General features: G+C 42.4%; 1 protein-coding gene across 3 annotated transcripts in view; it reads left to right on the forward strand.

Moving 5' to 3' along the window:
• Window positions 1-1411: 1411 nt before the first annotated feature.
• The window catches only part of EPC2 (enhancer of polycomb homolog 2), a 136652-nt gene continuing 116866 nt past the window's right edge, over window positions 1412-21197 (forward strand). For 2 of the 3 annotated variants that reach the window (XM_062186518.1, XM_062186527.1), the window contains exon 1: window positions 1412-1613. In XM_062186518.1, the coding sequence (XP_062042502.1) occupies window positions 1461-1613 (153 nt within the window). In that variant the 5' untranslated portion in view covers window positions 1412-1460. The remainder of the gene's footprint in view (window positions 1614-21197) is intronic. The other variant, XM_062186536.1, reaches the window with a different exon arrangement.

A 21197-nucleotide genomic window follows, 5' to 3' on the forward strand; every position in this document is an offset into this window, starting at 1 on the left:
TGGCTAAAAGAGATTGCTGTCCGTAACAGCTGGTATTTAATTGAGTCAACTTGTCTTTCCGCCTGAGATCTTTCTCTAACCTGTTTAAGTGAATGTCTCCTTTCTCTGAACTTTCACAGCAATTATTGCCTGTAGATGTAATTAATCATGCACTGGTGTGTCAACTCCGGACAGTTTTCAATAATTTGAACTTTTTGTGGATGCCTTCCCCCCCTTTCCCTGCGCTTTTCTTCAGTTAATGAAGTCTCTTACTGCTACTCCTCTTCCCATCTGCCCTGACGTGAAAGCATCATGAGGGCAAGAACTTTCAGACCCCGCAACACAGCGGAGCACACGCACACATCCGCCGCTTCGGAAACGTGTGCTGCCTTGGTCAAACGTTCTAAGTTGAACTTTGACGACCCCTGCTATTTTCGAAATCGGAGAAATACCTATCATCCACTAAATAACTCAAGTTTGAGGGACAGGTTCAAGTTCACTTGTTGCATTCGGCAAGCCTCCATCCAGCGCCCTCACGGCTGCCATGAGCATCCTGCCCGAGCAGGCGAGGACGAGAGAGGATGCCATACCTTGGAGAGCTCTTCCGGACAGGTACTGGAGGGCGGATGCGGAGAACAGGGGCTGGGGCGCCTAAGCACCCTCAGAGCCGGCGAGACGGTGCAGAGCTGCGCCCCTCAGAGCGGGCCGAGGGGACCGACCTTTCGCACCTCCCGGAGACGCCCGGAGCGCTGCCAAAGCACAGGCTCCGGCGGTGGCTGCTGGGGCCCTGGTCGACATCTTTTCCCGCTCACAGACTTCTGCACTCAGGCGCAGCGGGGCGCGGCCGCCTTTTGCCCGGCGCCTTCCTCAGGGGCACTCAGCGAGCCCGCTGACGGCGCCGGGGAAGGCAGAGGCGCACGCTTTGGGGCGCGGGTGAACTCGCGCACCTGGCACCTGCCACACCTCGGGAGCGCCGGCCGGTGAGCCGAAGGCGCCGCCGCCGCCGCCGCCGCTTGCCGCCCCCTCTCCCTGGAGCGGCCCGAGGCCGAGCACGTTCCCGCGGGCCGGCGGCGCGGCGGAGAGAGTGGGTGGGCAGGCGAGGGAGGGGAAGGGAGAGGAAGGAGGGAGGGAGGGAGGGAGAGGGCGAGGCGCGTCCCCGCGGCGGGGGCGCGCTCTCGCGCGGGCTGCCGGGATCGCTCGCCGCCGCTGTGGTAATGTCCGCCATGTTGGCCATGGCGCAGGGAGCGGATCGGGCGGGCGAGCGGCGGATCTAGTGTGTGGAAGCGGCCGCGGGCGGCGGGGGGCTGTTTTCGGGCGGGGTGGGCGCTCATGCTGTGGCCGGGGGCAGTGAGGAGGAGGAGGAGGAGCGGGCCGGCCGCGCTGCACTGAGGAAGGAGGTGGAGGAGGCGGCGGGAGTCCTCCCCCCCTCCCCGCCCGCCCCGCCGCCGCCGCCCGGGCTGTTCCTGTAAGGCGGGGAGACAATGAGTAAACTCTCCTTCCGAGCGCGGGCGCTGGACGCCGCCAAACCGCTGCCTATCTACCGCGGCAAGGACATGCCTGATCTCAACGACTGCGTCTCCATCAACCGGGCCGTGCCCCAGATGCCCACCGGGATGGAGAAGGAGGAGGAATCGGTAGGGACTCGAGTGTTTATTACCCCCCCTCTCCCTCCTCCCCCCTCCCCTTTGTCAGTCGGGCCTCGCCATTCACAGAGCGCTTTACGCTCGCTGGAGGGCGCCGCTGTCGCTCCAACGCATGGGACCCTACGCTGGCGGAGTAGCGTAAACCCTCTCGGCCGGCGCAGCGCCCGCCCGCGGCCGCCATGTTGTTGCGTCCCAGTGTTGTGATTAGCTCGCAGCGCCGCTTACGCTGCCGTAAGGGGGCCTTGCCGTAAGCGGCGGCCGGGAATGGCGCAGGGGCTGCGCTGGGCGCACTTGGCGTACGGCCTCTGTTTACCTTTCAAAAAAAAAAAAAAGTGTCCCCTGGCACGGGATTAGTTAATTGCGAGGGTGTCTTTGGCTGGTACAGATATGCGTGTGTGTGTGTGTCTGTGTATAGTTCCTTCTAGTTTTAAGTTTGGTTTAGCATTGAGTGCTGTTTGAAATGACTTACGGAAAGTAAAGTGCTTTCAAAACAAACATCTTCCCCCTCCTAGGAAGGTCATGTCGCTGCCCCTACCAGGGCTGTTGCAGCGAGTGCGGCCCTGCGGAGGGGAAAGGGCCGAGGCCTCGACTCCCGAGCGGGACGCCGGGTTAGCCAGCTGGAGCCGGACGCGGGATGCGGGATGCGGGATGTGGGGCGCGGGGCGGCCGGGCTCTGCCGGCGTCGCCGGTGCGGCCTCCGCTCACTGCGCCGCGTTCGAGAGGAACCGGGGATGCTCGAAACGAGCCGCCGGCGCGGCGCTGTCCCCGCGCTGTGACCCTGCGACATGGCCTTGGTTGGAGGAGGGTGGTCCTTTTAGAAGTAGAGGATTTACTGCATATAAGTTGACAGCTGTGTTTTTGATAATATGCCTTGTAGCATAAAAGCTGTTTCCCCCACCTCTGGGTTAAATTTTGCGTAAGGTTGAATTTTTGCTCTGGGTTGACAGTGTTTATGACTCTGGAGTGGTGTTCCTTGCATGCGAAGTTCATAGTAACTGCACCTTCAAGAATTTCTTCAATGAACCCACAGTCCCGCCTTATTGTCAACCTCGGGTCTGTGTGGATTGGTTCTCTTGCCTCTGTAACTGTCAAAAGAAAGCTCTAGGTTTCCGTGATTGGTTTTCTCTTTTGACTGTTAAGATTGCAGGAAATGCTTTTATGCCTTTGATTGGCTGCTTGAGTTCTGACCTCATTACGTTACCCTGTTATTACTACTTTCCTCTGTGATTTTAATCACATTTCTCCTTGGTGTTTGATCACCTGGAAGTCTTACATTTTCAGCAGAAAATGAATATAGCTGTGACATCAGGATGCACGATCAGTTTTTAAAATTAAAAAGTAAATAGGATAAAAGCCCAAAATTTAAGCGTAAGGTTTAGAGCTGAATAAGAGAATTTTGTTTTTTAAAATAAAATTTGTTCCTAACTAAGCTCAGTTTTTCATGGGAAAGATGATTGAAATAAGAGGATAATATGTATAAGAATTATACATATTACCGGCGCTGTGACACAGCGGGTTAACGCCCTGGCCTAAAGCGCTGGCATCCCATTTGGGCACCGGTTCTAGTCCCGGCTGCTCCTCTTCCGATCCAGCTCTCTGCTATGGCCTGGGAAAGCAGTAGAAGATGGCCCAAGTCTTTGGGCCCCTGCACCGACGCAGGAGACCCGGAAGAAGCTCCTGGCTCCTGGCTCCTGGCTCCTGGCTTCTGATCCGCGCAGCTCCGGCCGTTGCGGCCAATTGGGGAGTGAACCAGTGGATGGAAGAGCTCTCTCTCCTTTCTCTCTCTCTCTCTCTGCCTCTCCTCTCTCTGTGTAACTCTTTCAAATAAATAAATAAATCTTTAAAAAACAAAAACAAAAACAAAATTTGAAAGTTTTTGTTGGTTTTCAGGCTTAAAAGAACCAATAATGGGGCCAGCGCTGTGGTGTAGCGGGTAAAGCCGCCGGTTGCAGCGCCGGCATCCCATATTGGTGCTGGTTGGAGTCCTGGCTGTTCCACTTCCCATCCAGCTTTCTGCTATGGCCTGGGAAAGCAGTGGAGGATGGCCCAAGTCCTTGGGCCCCTGCACCCGTGTGGGAGGCCCAGAAGAAGCTTCTGGTTCCTGGTTTCGGGTCTGAGTCTCCTGTTGTGGCTGTCAGGGGAGTGAACCAGCAGATGGAAGAGCTGCCTCTGTCTCTCTCCCCTCCCCCCCTCCCCCCTTGCTTCTGCCTCTCTGTAATTCTACCTTTCAAATAAATAAATCTTAAAAAAAAAAAAAAAAAGAACTGCTAGGGTACATAATTACTTGGATCCTATTATTTTAGAACCTGAGTCAGGAAACCTGTTCTAGAATGAACAGTTAATCCCTGGAAGGTACATTGCTTTTTGCTGTCAGCTCCTACTTGGTCTTAAGCTTGTCACATATGTTTTATTATTTTAATTTAGGAGAAAACTTGCAGATTTTTAAAATGTTCTTTTAAAAATAAGCACTTAACAAGCCCTGTCACAGTTTGGTCATTAACTTTTTCGATAAAACTTGGTTTTCAATCCAGGGCATTAGTGCTTGTATTCTTTTTAGAAGTCTGCTTCTAAAGTCTGCTCAGTTTTAAGGAAGAAGAAATCCAGATTTGGATAGAACTTGAGTTGAAACAGAGGACTTTTCTCTGTCCTATTCTTTCTGCTTTGTAATGTTTCAAGTGGAGTTTCTTAAAACCAAAAGAAAGCTAAACTAACCTTGGCTAAGATTTTTGCTTCCTAGAATGTCTAGTTAGAATCTTATTTTTCATTTTTCTTTTTAAAGTTACCATGTGTATCGAAGACTTGGCACTGTCATGACTGCCTTGATATAAACAGTTCTAAGCTGCAGTAAAATGTCATAAATTTCACAAATGTTTTTGCATTTCGCTTGAGTTGTATTTCAGTTCAACTTCGAGGATCTAGGCGTTCTCCTTACTTACCTTTATAAGTTTTTTTTTTTATTATTTTTTTAAGATTCATTTATTTGAAGGGCAGAGTTGAGAGAGAGAGAGAGAGAGAGAGAGAGAGAATCCTCCATCACCTGGTTCACTCTCCACATGGCCTCAACTGCCAGGGCTGGGCCAGGTGGAAGTCAGGAGCTAGGAGCTTCATCCCGGTCTCCCACATGAGTGGGTGCAGAGGCCCAAATACTTGGGCCATCTTCTACTGCTTTCCCAGACACATTAATAGGGAGGTGGATCACAAGTGGAGCAGCTGGGACTCCAACGTGTACCCATATGAGATAGTGGCACCTCTTAAGCCACAGCACTGGCCCCTGGAATTTTTTTAACAATCATAAGGATTTATAATTGTTGGTTGGTGTTACTAAACTATCCTTTCCTGCTTGATTGACAAAAATCCTTTGGCTTCATTTTGAAGCCTTTGTGGATAGTTCCCTGCATCCCTCTCCACACCCCCCCCCCCAATAAAATTAAAGACTCTTGTGTAGCTATTGGACTATAATTAAGACTTTGTATAGATAGTCGTTGACCCAATGTTGAGTTACATTCTGACAATACCTAGGTTTTGTCTTTTTTTTTTTTGACAGGCAGAGTGGACAGTGAGAGAGAGAGAGACAGAGAGAAAGGTCTTCCTTTTGCCGTTGGTTCACCCTCCAATGGCCACCGCGGTAGCGCGCTGCGGCCGGCGCACCGTGCTGATCCGATGGCAGGAGCCAGGTGCTTCTCCTGGTCTCCCATGGGGTGCAGGGCCCAAGGACTTGGGCCATCCTCCACTGCACTCTCGGGCCACAGCAGAGAGCTGGCCTGGAAGAGGGGCAACCGGGACAGGATCGGTGCCCTGACCAGGACTAGAACCCGGTGTGCTGGCGCCGCAAGGCGGAGGATTAGCCTAGTGAGCCGCGGCGCCGGCCAGGTTTTGTCTATACTATCATTGCTAACAGTCCTAAGAGCTGATCTGAGCTTTTGAACATGTCTGCATATTTTACTTCTTCTTCCATATTTTCATTGTCTTCTTCCTAAGGTCTGCTTTGTTTCTGCACTGCTCCTCGTGGCACTTGGTGTAGGTCGAATACTATAAACTTATTTCTGTTTAGAATCTAAACCAGAAAAGTCAGATAATCAGTGATTCTGCCCACCTCCCCATGAAGTGTTGCATAGCTGCAGTCGATGTTTCTGATAATGTCTATCATTCATTGATACTTATTATGCCCCAAATACATTTTCATTTAATCTTTTTAAAATAGTTTTTGAAGTACAACTTCCATATAATAAAATGTATTCATTTAGAACACAGAGTTTAATGAGATTTGACAAAAGTGAACACCTATGGAAGCAAGATATAGAATATTTCCAATACTGGAAATATCCTTTTCAGTCTCTCTCAACTGCTAGTTCCAAGCAACTAAATGATTTGTTTTCTTTCACTGTAAACCAGTTTTGCCATTTCCAGAAGTCCATATAAATTAAATCAAACCTATTTTTTGAGGGTGTTTTTTTGCATTTCATAAATAAAACGTTAAGAGCTTAGTGATTTTTCCCACAGTACCTGCCCTCCCATCTGCTCTCCCACCCTTTTTCTTCCTCCCTTTCCTATTCCCATGCTTACTTTTTACTAAAATTATTTTAATTAACTATATACAGAAGATTATACTAACTGAAGAGTTCAACAAATAGTATGAAAAAAAAAAAAACTGTTCCCCAACAGTTTTTCTTTATTTCTCTTTTGATTTTTTCTATGACCCACTGTTCATTTGGGAGCATGTTGTTTAGTCTCTATGTGTTTGCATATGTTCTAGAAATTCTTGAGTTGTTGATTTCCAACTTTGTTCCATTGTGATCAGAGAAGTTGCATGGTATGATTTTGATGATTTTGAATTTGCTGAGACTTGCTTTATGGCCTAACATGTGGTGTACTCTAGAGAAAGTTCCACGCACTGGTGATAAGAATGTGTATTCTACAACTGTAGGATAAAAAGTTATATAGATATTTGTTAGGTCCATTTGATCTATGGTGTAGATTAACTCTTGTTTCCTGGCTGACTGTCTGTCTGATTGGTCCATTGCTGAAAGTGGGGTATTGACGTCCCCCATTACTATTGTGTGGGAGTCTATGTCTGCCTTTAGATCCATTAACATTTCTTTTAAATAGCCAGGTTCTCTGTAATTGTGTGCATATACGTTTATTATGGTCACATCTTCTTGTTGAATTGATCCTTTAATCATTGTGTAGTGCCCTTCTTTGTCTCTTTTTTTTTTTTATTTTTTATTTTTTTAACAGGCAGAGTGGACATTGAGAGAGAGACAGAGAGAAAGGTCTTCCTTTTTGCCATTGGTTCACCCCCCAATGGCTGCTGTGGCCGGCGCGCTGCGGCTGGAGCACTGCGCTGATCTGAAGCCAGGAGCCAGGTGTTTCTCCTGGTCTCCCATGTGGGTGCAGGGCCCAAGCACTTGGGCCATCCTCCACTGCACTCTTGGGCCATAGCAGAGAGCTGGCCTGGAAGAGGAGCAACCGGGACAGAATCCGGCTCCCCGACCGGGACTAGAACCGGGTGTGCCAGCGCCGCAGGTGGAGGATTAGCCTATTGAGCCGCAGCGCCGGCCCTTCTTTGTCTCTCTTAACAGTTTTTGTGTTAAAGTCTATTTTGTTTGATATTAGAATGGCTACCCCAGCTTTTTTTTTGTTTTCTGTTAGCGTGGAATATCTTTTTCCATCCTTTCCCCCTTTTCAGTCTGCATGCATCTTTGTTGGTGAGCTGTGTTTCTTGTAGGCAGCAAATAGATGGATTTTTTTTTCCATTCAGCCTGTCTGTATCTTTTTAAAAAATTAATTTATTGGGAAGATATAGTTACAGAGAGGAAGAGGCAGAGAGAGAGATCTTCCATCTGCTGGTTCACTCCTCAAATGGCTGCAACGGTCCGGAGCTGGGCCGATTTGAAGCCAGGAGCCAGGAGCTTCTTGGTCTCCCATGAAGGGTGCAGGGGCCCAAGGACTTGGGCCATCTTCTACTGCAAGCTCAAGGCATAGCAGAGAGCTGGATTGGAAGTGGAGCAGCTGGGACTTCAACTAATGCCCATATGGAATGCTGGTGCTGCAGGCCAGGGCTGTAACCTGTTGTGCCAAACTGAAGGCCTCAGTCTGTATCTTTTAACTCAAGAGTTGAGGCCATTTACATTCAAGCTTACTATTGATAAATAATATCTTGGCCCTGCTGTTTTCCCATGAATATTTCTATTGTTTCTTTTGGATTTCCTTTGTACTTTTACTGGAGATGTTCTGCCTTCTCCATCTTTCATAGTGATGACTATGGTTCTGTGTTTCTGTTTAGCACATCCTTTAGCATTCTTTATAAGGCTGGATAAGTGATGACTAATTGTTTGTTATGGAAGGTCTTTATTTCACCTTCATTCGTAAATGAGAGCTTTGCAGGGTACAGTATTCTGAGCTGACAGTTTTTTTCTCTTAAGACTTGGAATATATCTCACCATTTTCTCCTAAGCCTGTAAGATTTCTGATGAGATGTCAGCTGTGAGTCTAATTGGAGATCCTTTGAAAATAATCTGCCGTTTTTCTCTTACACGTTTTAGCTTCTTTCATGTTTTACTTTGGAGAGTTTGACTACAATGTGTTGTGGTGAAGATCTTTTCTGGTCATGTCTATTAGGAGTTCTTATGTGCTTTCTGTACTTGAATGCCCCTTTCTTTCTCCAAATTATGGAAATTTTCTTTAATTATTTCACTGAAAAGATTTTCTAATCCATTCTCTCCAGCCTTCAGGAACTCCTAAGACCCGTATGTTGGGTTGTTTGATAGTATCCCATAAATCTCCAACACTGTTTTTTAGTTTTCTAATTTCTTCTTCTTTTTTTCTTTTTTGGTCTGATAGAGTTTCCAGAGATTTGTCTTTGAACTTGAATATTCTTTCTTCTGCCTCACTGAGTTTGTTAAGGCTTTCCACTGTAATTTTTATTTATTCTATTGAATTCTTCATTTCCAGTATTTCATTTTGATTCTTTAAAATCTCAATTTCATGAGAAAAATGTTCTTTCATGTCATCTATGTATTTATTTAATTTGTGGACTTCTGATTACTTCCTACGATCAGTTTTTTGAATTGTTTCTGACATTTCTTCAGTTTCTTTATTTTCACATTCTAGTATTGAAGTGTAATGTTCCTTTGAAGGCATCATGTTGTCTTCTTTATTCTTGTTTCTTGAATGGCTGCATTTATTTTTAGGCATTTGTGGAGATACTTGTTGGTTTTGTTTTGTTTTGTTTTAACCCATGTGATGGTGTGTTTACCTTTGGACTATGCCTCTGTGGCTTAGTGGAATGTCTGTTCTTTCAGTGAATACCCTGAGGCGTGTGCAGGGTATCACCAGGGTGAGGGAAGTGTCTAAGTTGGCATCCATATTGGGAGTGGTGAATCTTTTTCTCTTTCTTTCTTTTTTTTTTTTTTTTTTAAACCTCTTCTCCAAGGAGACCAATTCCTGGTCACTAGCCTAGCCACAGTGGGTATGACATACGTTGGTACTTCCACAAGAACTACACAAAATATCTGTGCAGTCCTCAGGGTAAGCATGGATCTTGCAGCATTTACCCTCACCAGGCAGTCAGGGAGCTCTGAGCATGTGGTGCCTCCCACAGTGACTTTCCAAAGATCCAGCCATACCTTACATTTTTCCAAGCAACCACAGTGGTTTCATAGTCCCAGCACTTGAGCACCTAGTCCCCTGTCAATTTTCCCAGCCAGTCTCAATCATCTCCTTTTGGCTGGTTGCTGGGGGTGTGGACATGAGCTGGCACAACTGTTAATGTATGTCCAAAATGGCACCTGCACCCTCTCGGCTAATTACAGGACATTGGTGCTGAGTGGTTGAGGAGAGAGAAACGTGTCCCTCCTTTTTTCTCTATAGGTTGGCAGGTATACTGTCCCCTACAGGGTCCCAAGCCGGACTCATGGCAGGCTTTTCCTGCAGCTTTATCGCCAGTGGCTTGGGATGCTGCAGTCTGGTCTTACCTCACTCTTCAAAGCTGGTGCTGAAGCTCCTGGCTGCTGGGGTCTGGAACTGTGTGAGTCCACACCCTCCATGAAGATGAACAGTGTTTCTCTGCTGTTTTCTCCCTAACTCTTTCCTGAGATTGCACTCTCTTCATGCTTTTTTTTTTTTTTTAAACTATCTTCCCTTAGACTAGAGCAGTAAGCTCCCTCGCTATTCTGTCATCTTAGTGTCTCTTCCTATTTTTTTTTCCCCCTTTTTTACTGTCTTCTTGTGTTCATCATGAAACACATTTAAGATTTGTGGTGTTGTGTGTTGATTCCTTTTTATTGCTCAATAGTATTCCAGTGTATTCAACCATGTTGGATATTTGAATTGTTTCCAGCTTCAGGTTATCATTTAATCCTATAACAGCCCAATGAGATAATTTTTTTTTTTTAATAAATGAAGAAACTGAAATGTCTTAGTGCTAGTAATTGGAAGGGCTAGAATTCAAAACTTTGCCTATTTTTTAGTATCACAAAAGCCTGTTCTCATAATCGCCATGCTCCATATTCATCATTTTTAACAGAATGCAAGGTTATCATATGAACTGTTAAGTTTGTTATGGTTTTTATAAGTAATACTTTTTGTGATTTTAGGAACCTTAAAGGATTATATTGATTTGGTCAGACCATTAAATTATTAAGAAGTATAGTTTTCTTATCACTTAACTCTGACTTCTACTCTTAGATTTTTGGAGCATCTCTCTTTTTTAGCAGTCTTTCAACTTGGTTTATTCCTGTTTTTGCACCACTATAAGTGTTTTTGTCATCTTAAGCATATCAGGAATTTGTGGGAAACTATTTTACTTTACTATTTAGGTTTATCTTCTACTAGAATTGATTTCTGTAAGGACAAAGATCTTTGTGTGTTTTGTATATTTCAAGTACCTGGAACTGTGCCTGAATATATGCTTGATAAAAGAGTATTGAATGGACTTGTTTCTTTTTCTACACACAGAGCTATGTTTGCTTTTTCTCTCTCTGTGTATATAACTTTGTATGCATATCTGTGTGTGTGTGTATCCATGAGGACTTCAATGAGTTTTTGGGAAAATGGAGTTACTAATACTTTTCCATGAACTTTTTGAAAAACCTTAGTGCATACCGTGGGTTTGTAGGTATAATTCATTAGCAGAATTTGGTAAACTCTTCTTCTAAGAATTCTCTTTGGCTGCTTACTTTGGTGCAGTGAATGCTGAAATATTAAATTGTTTCTCCCCCTTGAGTCAGAGGCCTTTTTAAATATAGGAATTATTTTTACACACACGTATGGCTGCAATAGTAATCTTTTTTTGTGTTAATTCTCATAGATGTATATAGATATGTGTGAGAAATTTCTTTATACCAGAATGAACAAATGTCTACGTGAATTATGTGATTCAACTTATTTTCAAAGAAAAGATCATGAATGGTGTGAATTGCCATTTCTCCCCCAAGTATTGCCTAGTTTTTTCATTATCTTTACATTTTTACTTTGAGGAGAGAGAGTCAGAGCTCTCATCTGCTGGTTTGCTCCCCAGTGCCTGCTGTGGTGGGGGCTGCAGCAGGGGGTGGAGGAATGAGGGGATGGGAGTTGGGGGCAGAGCTGGGAGATGGGAATTCAATCCAAGTCTCCTACATGGGCAGCTGGGACCAAACCCTTGAATCATACTGCTACCTCCCAGGATCTACAATAGCCATAAACTGGAATCAGGAGCCAGAGTCAGAGCAAGAAATTGATCCCAGATATTCTATATGGTATGTGGGTATCACAACTGGTGTCTTAACGACTAAAACAAACACCCATCCCATTTAATATTTTAATCAGTATATTTTTTAAAAGATTTATTTATTTATAAGGCATAGTTACAGAGAGGCTGAGGCAGAGAGAGAGAGAGAGAAAGGGAGAGAGAGAGAATCTTCCTTCTACTGGTTCCCTCCCCAAATGACCAGAGCTGGGCCTATCTGAAGGAGCCAAGAGCTTCTTCCTGGTATCCCACAGGGGTACAGGGGCCCAAGGACTTGGGCCATCTTCTACTGCTTTCCCAGGCCATAGCATAGAGCTGAATCGGAAGTGGAGCAGCCAGGACTCAAACTGGCGCTCATATGGGATGCTGGCACTGCAGGCTGTGGCTTACCCACTATGCCACAGGGCCGGCCCCTTAATCAGTAATTTGAATTATGGGGTACAGAGGAATATATTCATTCTTAACATTTAAAAACATTACTTTTGGCAAACAAAACTCATGTTTTATAATAGAGTTTCTAAAAAGGATATAAAATGAAGTTTTGTAAATTGATAATGTAAAAATCTGATGTGTTCTTTTCTTTCACTATTTTTTTACATTAAAAATTTTTAAAGATTTATTTATTTTATTTATAAATTGGCAAACAAAAAGCTGTCTGCACCTTAATGTTTACTGCAGCTCAATTCACAATAGCTAAGACCTGGAATCAACCTAAATGCCCATCAACAGTAGACTTGATAAAGAAGTTATGAGACATGTACTCTATAGAATACTATACAGCAGTAAAAACAATGAAATCCAGTCATTTGGTACAAAATGGAGGAATCTGAAAAACATCATGCTGAGTGAAATAAGCCAGTCCCAAAGGGACAGATATCATTTGTTCTCCCTGATCGGTGACAACTAATCGAGCACCAAAGGGGAAACCTGTTGAAGTGAAATGGACACTATGAGAAACAATGACTTGATCAGCCCTGTTGATGTACAACTTAATACTTTATCCCTTTTAATTTTTTTTTTGTTCTACTTAATACTATTGGTTGAACTCTGTAATTAACATACAATTATTCTTAGGTGTTTAAATTTAACTGAAAAGTGATCTCTTAAATATAAGAGTGGGAATAAGAGAGGGAGAAGATGTACAATTTGGGACAAGCTCAAGCTGACTTGCCCCATATGGTAGAGTTAGAAACGTGCCTGGGGATTCTAGTTCAATCCCATCAAGGTGGCATGTACGAATGCCATCTCAGTAGTCTAAGTGATCAATTTCAATTCACAATTGATCATAATGATAGGTCTAAGAGTCAAAGGGATCACATAAACAAGACTAATGTTTGCTAATACAAACTGATAGAATTAAAAAGTGAGAGAATGATCCAACATGGGAAGCGGGATACACAGCAGACTCATAGAAGGGCAGATGTCCTAAACAGCACTCTGGCCTCAGAATCAGCCCTTAAGGCATTCGGATCTGGCTAAAAAGCCCATGAGAGCATTATAGGCATGGAAAGCCATGACTCTCTGGCAAGAAAAAAAAAAAAAAAAAAAAGACCTAAATGAAAGATCTCTGTGAGTGAGATCCCAGTGGAAAGAATGGGCCATCAAAGGAGGTACCTTTCTCTAAAGGGAGGAGAGAACTTCCACTTTGACTATGACCTTGTCTAAATAAGATCGATGTCCATGAACTCAAAAGGCTTCCATAGCCTTGGCAACTCATGACAAGAGCCTAGGGAGATTACTGATGTCATAAACAAGAGTGTCAATTTGTTAAGTCAACAACAGGAGTCACTGTGCACTTACTCCTCATGTAGGATCTGTGTCCTTAATGTGTTGTACAATGTGAATTAGTGCTATAACTAGTACTCAAACAATATTTTACACTTTATGTTTCTGTGTGGGTGCAAACTGTTGAAATCTTTACTTAGTATATACTAAATTGATCTGTATATAAAGAGAATTGAAAATGAATCTTGATGTGAATGGAATGGGAGAGGGAGTGGTGGATGGGAGGGAAGTTATGGGGGAAGGAGAAGCCTTTGGAATCCATAAACTGTACTTTGGAAATTTATATTTATTAAATAAAAGTGAAAAAAATTTAAGATTTATTTATTCATTTGGAAGGCACAGTTACAGAGAGGCAGAGAGAGAGAAAGAGAGGTCTTACATCCACTGGTTCGCTCCCCAATTGGCCACAGTGGCTGGAGGTAGGCCAATCCAAAGCCAGGAGCCTTTTCTAGGTCTCCCACATAGGTGCAGGGGCCCAAGTACCTAGGCCATCCTCCACTACCTTGCCAGATAAATTAGCAGGGAGCTGAATCAGAAGTGAAACAGCTGGGATTTGAACAGGCACCCATATAGGATGCCAGTACGGCAGGAAGCAGCTTTACCTGCTGTACCATAGCACTGGCCCAGATGTGTTTTTTCAACAAAAGCAAATGACATGTCAGGTGTTATCTTAAATGCCGGATGACACATAGATAAGATACTGGGATACAATTTAAAGGGGTCAGTATATCAAAAGTGTATGTAAGGCTGTGTACTGAAGTGTTGTTAGGATTAAAAGAAGATAGAGACCTTTATTTCACAGAACTTAAGTGAGTCATTCAGGTCAAAAACACAGTTTATGGAAAGTTAACAAAAACTACTGGGTTAAGTCAACTTGACAGACATCAAAAGAGCATTAGAAAAAGTTAAATGTCAGTATATTTGAGAGGGCTGAGAGACAGCTTACTGGAATGTACTGGAATAAGGGTCTTGGTGAGAAGAATAAAAGCTTGGGCTTTCAGATTTGGTTGTCAGGTGTATACTGAAACAAGTGTTTGATTGAGTTTGGGGATATTTCCAACAAGTTTTGCAGATTTAAGTAGACAAAGTAAGGTTATTCATGGTATATGTTTCCTATAATCCTTACCTATCCTTTCCTCATGGAAAGAACTTCCAGAGGGTATCCTTCTGTCATTGCCTATTCTTTTGGACACACAGACATCTTTTTTTTTTTAAGAATTATTATTTTTTTTGAAAGGCAGAGTTACAGAGAGACAGAGAGAGAGAGGGAAAAAAGAGAGGAAGAGAGAGAGAGAGCTCTTCTACACGCTGGTTTATTCCCCAAATGGCTGCAGCAATCAGAGCTGTGCCAATCCGAAGCCAGGAGCTTCCTCTGGGTGACCCATGCAGGTGCAGGGGCCCACACAGACATCTATTACTTTTCTTCCCCCTCCTTTGTTCCCTGCTGTATTCTTAAGCACAGATATTGTTTAAAACATAAAAGGCACTTGGTAAATATTTACAGAATGAATAAACAAACATTATATTAGATTGAAAAAAAGGTAGAATTATACCAGATAATAGTTTTCAGTGTTAGATTCAGGAGTTTAGAGTGGTGTAGAAGAAATACCACTTGGGTAGGAGTGTGTAGTCTTTATTGCTAGTTCTGGTTCTTTAATTAAGTGGCCTGTATGCTTTGGGAACTTAACCTGCCGCCTTTGGGTCTCAGGTTGTTTATCACTATCACCACACCTGACATTTATTGGTATATATTAGCGTGTTGTGTGCCAGACATTTTGTTAAACTTGTAGATGGTTTAGAGCTCTTTCTAATGGTAGGATGTGTTGGTGCTATTGTCTGTCTTCCAGAGGTAGAACTTGAGACTTAAGAGAATATGTAACCTGCCCAAGATCACCCACCTAGAATAGAAGATGGTAGAGCCAAGTTTTGAACTCGGGTCCCATGACTGATTGACTTTAGGGTTCTGAGGTTCACCATTGCACTGCTTCATCAGTAAAATGAGAGGGATAAGAGCCAGATGATGTCTGAGGTCCTTTATAACTTTACTGTTCTATGATTTATTGTGTGATAGGCATGACATTTTTTGCTTAAAAGAATATTTTGAAAGAAACTGTGATGAATTCTTTTTGTAAACACATTCCTATTAAAAATGTAAAGAAATGACTTATCTTTGGTAGAAGGTTACATACATCTGTGTCAGTTCTCTAGAAATGAGGCCTTATAATATTTGGTAGGTGGGATGAGTAGGTTAGTTTCAAGTAACAGAAATCAAGTCTGGTTACTTTAAGATCCTGGGCACTATCGCTTCTCGGCCTTTTGGCTAAGATCAAGTGAAGATCCTGGGCACTGTCTCACAGACTCCAAAGAAGGATTGAGTAATGAAGTTGTGGGAAGGCCAGGAAACAGGGCAGCCAAAGGCTGTCAGCAGCAAGTGAAATTATTCCCCCTCAACTCTAACAATTTACAATCATTTGAGAAGCAGTATAAAGGAGTGGGTATGTTCATTGTTTTGGAGTTAGACTACATAGGTTCTTTGGGTAGTGTATCGTCATCTGCAAAATCTCAAGGGGTTCTTGGAAAGATGAATTGTGTGTTTGGAACGGTTAGTGGCATGTAGTAGCATTCAGTACGTGTTAACTTTTTTTTTGACAGGCAGAGTGGATAGTGAGAGAGAGACAGAGAGAAAGGTCTTCCTTTTTGCCATTAGTTCACCCTCCAATGGCCGCTGCAGCCGGCGCATCTCGCTGATTCGAAGCCAGGAGCCAGGTGCTTCTCCTGGTCTCCCATGTGGGTGCAGGGCCCAAGTACTTGGGCCATCCTCCACTGCCTTCCCGGGCCATAGCAGAGAGCTGGCCTGGAAGAGGGGCAACCGGGATAGAATCCGGCGCCCCGACTGGGACTAGAACCCAGTGTGCCGGCGCCGCAAGGCGGAGGATTAGCCTGTTAAGCCACGGCACCGGCCACGTATTAACTATTTAGAGTAGTCAGGGATGAGTTTTGTGTGGCCTTGAAGAAATTATTTCTTTTTTGTGAAATAGAAATAGATTGACCTTACAGATGCCTTTGGCTCCAGAAGTTACTTGTATCTGAATCCACATGTCTGTATACTGAGTATATTGTCCGGAATGTTAAGTAGAGGAAAAGAACTGACATATGACACTAGATATTCGGAAATTATTAGTTAGGCTTAACTCTTTAACAATGCCAAAATGCTGTGAGTTTGGCTTAGAGTTCTTTTTTCTGAGGATTGCATTTATCTGCCACCTAATACTAATTTTTCCTAGAGATCAGCAATACAGTCTGTGTTTTGGATATGACCATTTCCCTTTCTTTGATAAAATTTTCTTTATCTTTGCTACTTTTAATCACTGTTGCAAGTCTCCTGAATTCTTTAAGTCCTTAAAATTTTTTTTTATCAAAATGAAGAGAACACATTTCATGTGTTTCATAGGTACAGTTCTAGGAAGATAATAATACTTCCTTCCTTCATCCTCTCCATCTCGCAGTCTCCTTCCTTTCTTTTTTTTCTTTAATTTTTGCAAAGAAATAATTTCAATACACTCTATAATCACAAGCTTAACTCACCACTAACCATAATATTCAACAAGTAAAAAGTAAGAAGACCACAGTACCACCAGAGTATAAACAAGGGCTAACAACGACAGTCTTATCACAAGATGTCCGTTTCATTCCTGTACTTTTTTTTTTTTTTTTTTTGTATTCTGTGTTACCTGCCACACGTCAGAGAAAACATTGATACTTGTCTTTTTCAGAATGGCTTATTTCACTAAGCATAATGGCTTCCAGTTGCATTCGTCTTGTTGCAAAAGACAGCATTTCATTCTTTTTTATGACTCAGTAGTATTCTGTAGTGTATATATATACCAAGTTTTCTTTATCCATTCATCTGTTGATGGAAAGCTGGGTTGATTCCATTTCTTAGCTGTTGTGAATTGAGCTGTAATAAACATGGGGTTACAGATAACTTCTTAATATGCCGGTTTTGTTTCATTTTGGTAAATTTCCAGGGCTGGAAGGCTGGGTTCATATGATAGATCTATTTTCAGATTTCTGAGCAATTTCCATGCTGTCTTTCAGAACAGTTGTACTAGTTTACATCCCTGCCAGCAGTTCATTAGGAAATCTTTTCTCCTACATCCTTGCCAGCATTTATTGTTTTTTCGTTTTTGCTGATAGCATTTCTAATTGGGGTGAAGTGAAACTTCATTGTGGTTTTTATTTGCATTTCCCTGATGGCTAGTGATCCTGAGTGTCTTTTCATGTATCTGTTGGTCATTTGAGTTTCATTCTTTGAAAAATGACTATTCATGTCATTGTCCATTTCTTAACTGAATTGTTTGTTTTGTTGTTGAGTTTCTTGAGCTCTTTATAGATCTTGGATATTAATCCTTTATCAGTTATATAGTTTCTCCCATTCTGTAGGTTGCCTCTTGACTTTGTTGAGTGTTCCCTTTGCAGTGCAGAAGTCTCTTAGCTTGATGTAATCCCATTTGCCTTTTTTTTGCTTTTATTGCTTGTGCTTCTTGGGTGTTTTCCAAGAAGGCTTTGCCTATGCCTGTGTCTTGCAGAGTTTACCCAACATTTTCCTCTAGCAATTTGATGGTATCATATTGTAGATTTAGATCCTGGATCCATTTCGAGTTGATTTTAAGGTGTAAGGTAGGGGTCTTGTTTCATACTTCTACATGCATAGAGCCTATTTTCCCAGCACCATTTGTTGAATAGATTGTCCTTTTTCCAGGAATTGATTTTAACCATTTGTCAAAGATCAGTTGGTTGGAGATGCATAGATTAATTTCTAAGGTCTCTATTCTGTTCCATTGGTGTACATGCCTATCTTTGCCACTATCAGGCTGTTTTGATTATAACTGTCCTGTAGTATGTCTTTAAGTCCAGTATTGTAATGCTTCTTGCTTTGTTTTTGTTGTTTAAGATTGCTTTAGGCCGGCACCGCGGCTCACTAGGCTAATCCTCTGTCTGTGGCGCCAGCACCCCGGGTTCTAGTCCTGGTTCGGACGCCGGTTCTGTCCCGGTTGCTCCTCTTCCAGTCCAGCTCTGCTATGGCCCAGGAAGGCAGTGGAGGATGCTCCAAATGTTTGGGCCCTACACCCGCATGGGAGACCAGGAGGAAGCATCTGGCTCCTGGCTTCGGATCAGCGTAGCATGCTGGCCGTAGCGGCCACTTGGGGGGTAAGCCAATTGAAAAAAGAAAGACCTTTCTCTGTCTCTCTTACTGTCTAACTCTGCCTGTAAAAAAAAAAAAAATTAAAAAAATAGGATTGCTTTAAATATTTGGGGTTTCTTGTGTTTCCATATGAATTTTGACATAGTTTTTTTCTAGATTTTAGAAGAATATCCTTGATATTTTGATTGGGAATGCATTGAATCTGTAAATTGTTTTGGGTAATATGGTGTTTTAGTACTGATTCTTCCAATACATGAACATGCATGATATTTCCATTTTTGTGTGTGTGTGTCTTCTATTTTTTTAATATTTTGTAATTTTCACTGTAGTGTAAAATTGATCCTTTACCTCATTGGTTATACTTATTCCAAGATATTAAAATTTTTTTTGTGGCTATTGTGAATGGTACTGATCTTCCAAGTTATTTCTCAGCCATAGCATTACTTGTGTAAACATAGGCTGTTGATTTTTTTTTTTAAAGATTTATTTTATTTTATTTTAAAGACAGAGTTACTGATAGAGGTAGAGCCAGAGAAAGAGAGAGAGAGGTCTTCCATTCCTCTGTTTCACTCCCCAAATGACTGCAACAGCCAGAGCTGAGCTGATCCGGAGCCAGGAGCTTCCTCCAGGTCTCCCATGTGGGTACAGGGGCCCAAGGAGTTGGGCCGTCTTCTACTGCTTTCCCAGGCCATAGCAAAGAGCTGGATTGGAAGAGGAGCAGCCGGGACTTGAACCAGCGCCCATGTGGAATGCTAGCGTGCAGGCTGGGGCTTTAACCCACTACGCTACAGCGCTGGCCCCACGGCTATTGATTTTTGTGTGTTGATTTTATACTTTGCAACTTTACCAAACTCTCTTATGAGTTCCGGTTGCTTCTTAGTGGAGTCTTTTGGTTCCCTTATAGATAAGATCATGCCATCTACAAATAGGAATAATTTGACTTCCTCCTTTCCAATTTATATCCCTTTGATTTCTTTTTCTTGCCTAATGGCTCTGGCTGAAACTTCCCAAACTTTATTGAGTAGCATTGGTGAAAGTGGGCATTTGTATTAGTTTTGGTCTATATCACTTGAGTTAACTTTCTCATACTTCATGTTTTTCACTTTTTGTTTTTATTTAGTTCCTAAGACTGGCAGGATAGTGATCCAGGCATTTATCACTTTCCCTCTTGAATGATAAGGCATTTACTGTGTGACTTTGGCCATTTTGATTGAGGGTTTTTTTTTTTTTTTTTTTCCTAAACAGAGTTCTGCATCTTCACTTAGTTTTTAGAGTCGGAGTAGAAAATTGGTAACGGGTGCTTAGGGGACAGATGAAGAGAGACTGTTGGCAGTAAGCCATGAAGGAGCACAATGTAGATAGCACAAAGTCTCTCATGATTATTTGGTTTTAATAGTAAAGCTGATCTTTGATTATTTGCTTTGTCTATATTGCTTAATGGAGCAGAACTTCAAATTTGCCCACTCCATCATGCAAGATTGTTTTGTCTGGAATTAATACTGAAGTAAGATGGCAGTCACTTCCAGATTCTTCTCATTACCATTACCTTGTATCTGTTAGCTTCTAGGCTGACAGCAAGTATTGCTGTAAAGTCAAAGGAATGCAGAGTAGAAGAGTCAGTTTGTCTGGACAGCTCACTAACTCATGTGTTTGCTTCCCTACTTTCTTTATTTGTTTAAATTTTGGTGAGCAGAGGACATGAGGAATCACGAGCAGCAGTCCATTGTATTACTGATTTGATGAAGTTGATGCAGTTTTGAAATTGTGACTTAGGGTCCAGTGGTGTCCTCTGCCACTTTTTCTGTGAGCAAGATAAGTTACTTGACTTCACTTAGACCTAATTTTTTATCTGTTTAATGAGAAGCATCTCAAAGAGTACTTTCAGAGGTTTAAATAACTTTTTTATAAAAACTAATACAGACAATTGCTATACTTTTATTATTACTGATAATTTTCAGTTATACAGGATTATAAATAGGAAGTTTGGAAGAGTAAAATTATTCCAAGATATGGTATCACAGTTTTTCATATGCCAATTAAATATTTTCATAGTTGTCAGACATTAACAAATTAATATGTTATTTCCCTCCTTCTGTTTTCTGGAAGAGGAGTTAATGATCAATTTGATTTAAAAAATTAAAGACCCTGAACATTAGTGGCTAAGAAACTAAATCTTCAACTAACCTTAGAATAGTAAGAAGGTCCTGAATAATTGATAATTAAGCATTTTGTTTTTCAGAGTTGCTTTTTTTTTTTTAAGATTAGATAGGTTAGTTAATCATGGGAGAGAAATGTATTTTAGTGATAAATCTGTTCAGTGGGTAGTGTACACACACTAGAGAAGTCATTGAAAAGAGATATAAGTGAATACTTAAGGTTGGAAATTTTGGAAGGTATGATACTGATGAGAGCGTAGTAACTGGGACACCATTAGCATTCCATCAGTAGTCGGTTGGTAATGGTTGGGATAGTAATGGGCAAAACAGGCAGTCTCCTGCCTGTTAATTTTTAGCAGCATTCCAGTTGGGATAATGCAGAAGTGCTTTCTCTCTCAATTAAATGGGACCTATTTTTTAAAAAAGGTTTTTAAAAAGTTTATTTATTTATTTGAAAAGCAGAGTCACAGAGAGGGAGAGAAATGGATGGGTGGGTGGCTGGGTGGGTGGCAAGAATCCAAGAATTCAGGCCATCATCTGCTGACTCCCAGGATGTATTAGCAGGAAGCTGGATGGGAAGCAGAGGAGCTGGTACTTGAACAAATGTTAGCTTTACCTACATCACCAGGACTCCCTCGCCATGGGCCTATTTTTTTCTTTTTCTTTTTTTTTTTTTTAATGTTTTCTATTACTTGCACTTCAAG

Source organism: Lepus europaeus, chromosome 1, assembly GCF_033115175.1.
Source record: "Lepus europaeus isolate LE1 chromosome 1, mLepTim1.pri, whole genome shotgun sequence".
Taxonomy (NCBI): Eukaryota; Metazoa; Chordata; class Mammalia; order Lagomorpha; family Leporidae; genus Lepus; species Lepus europaeus.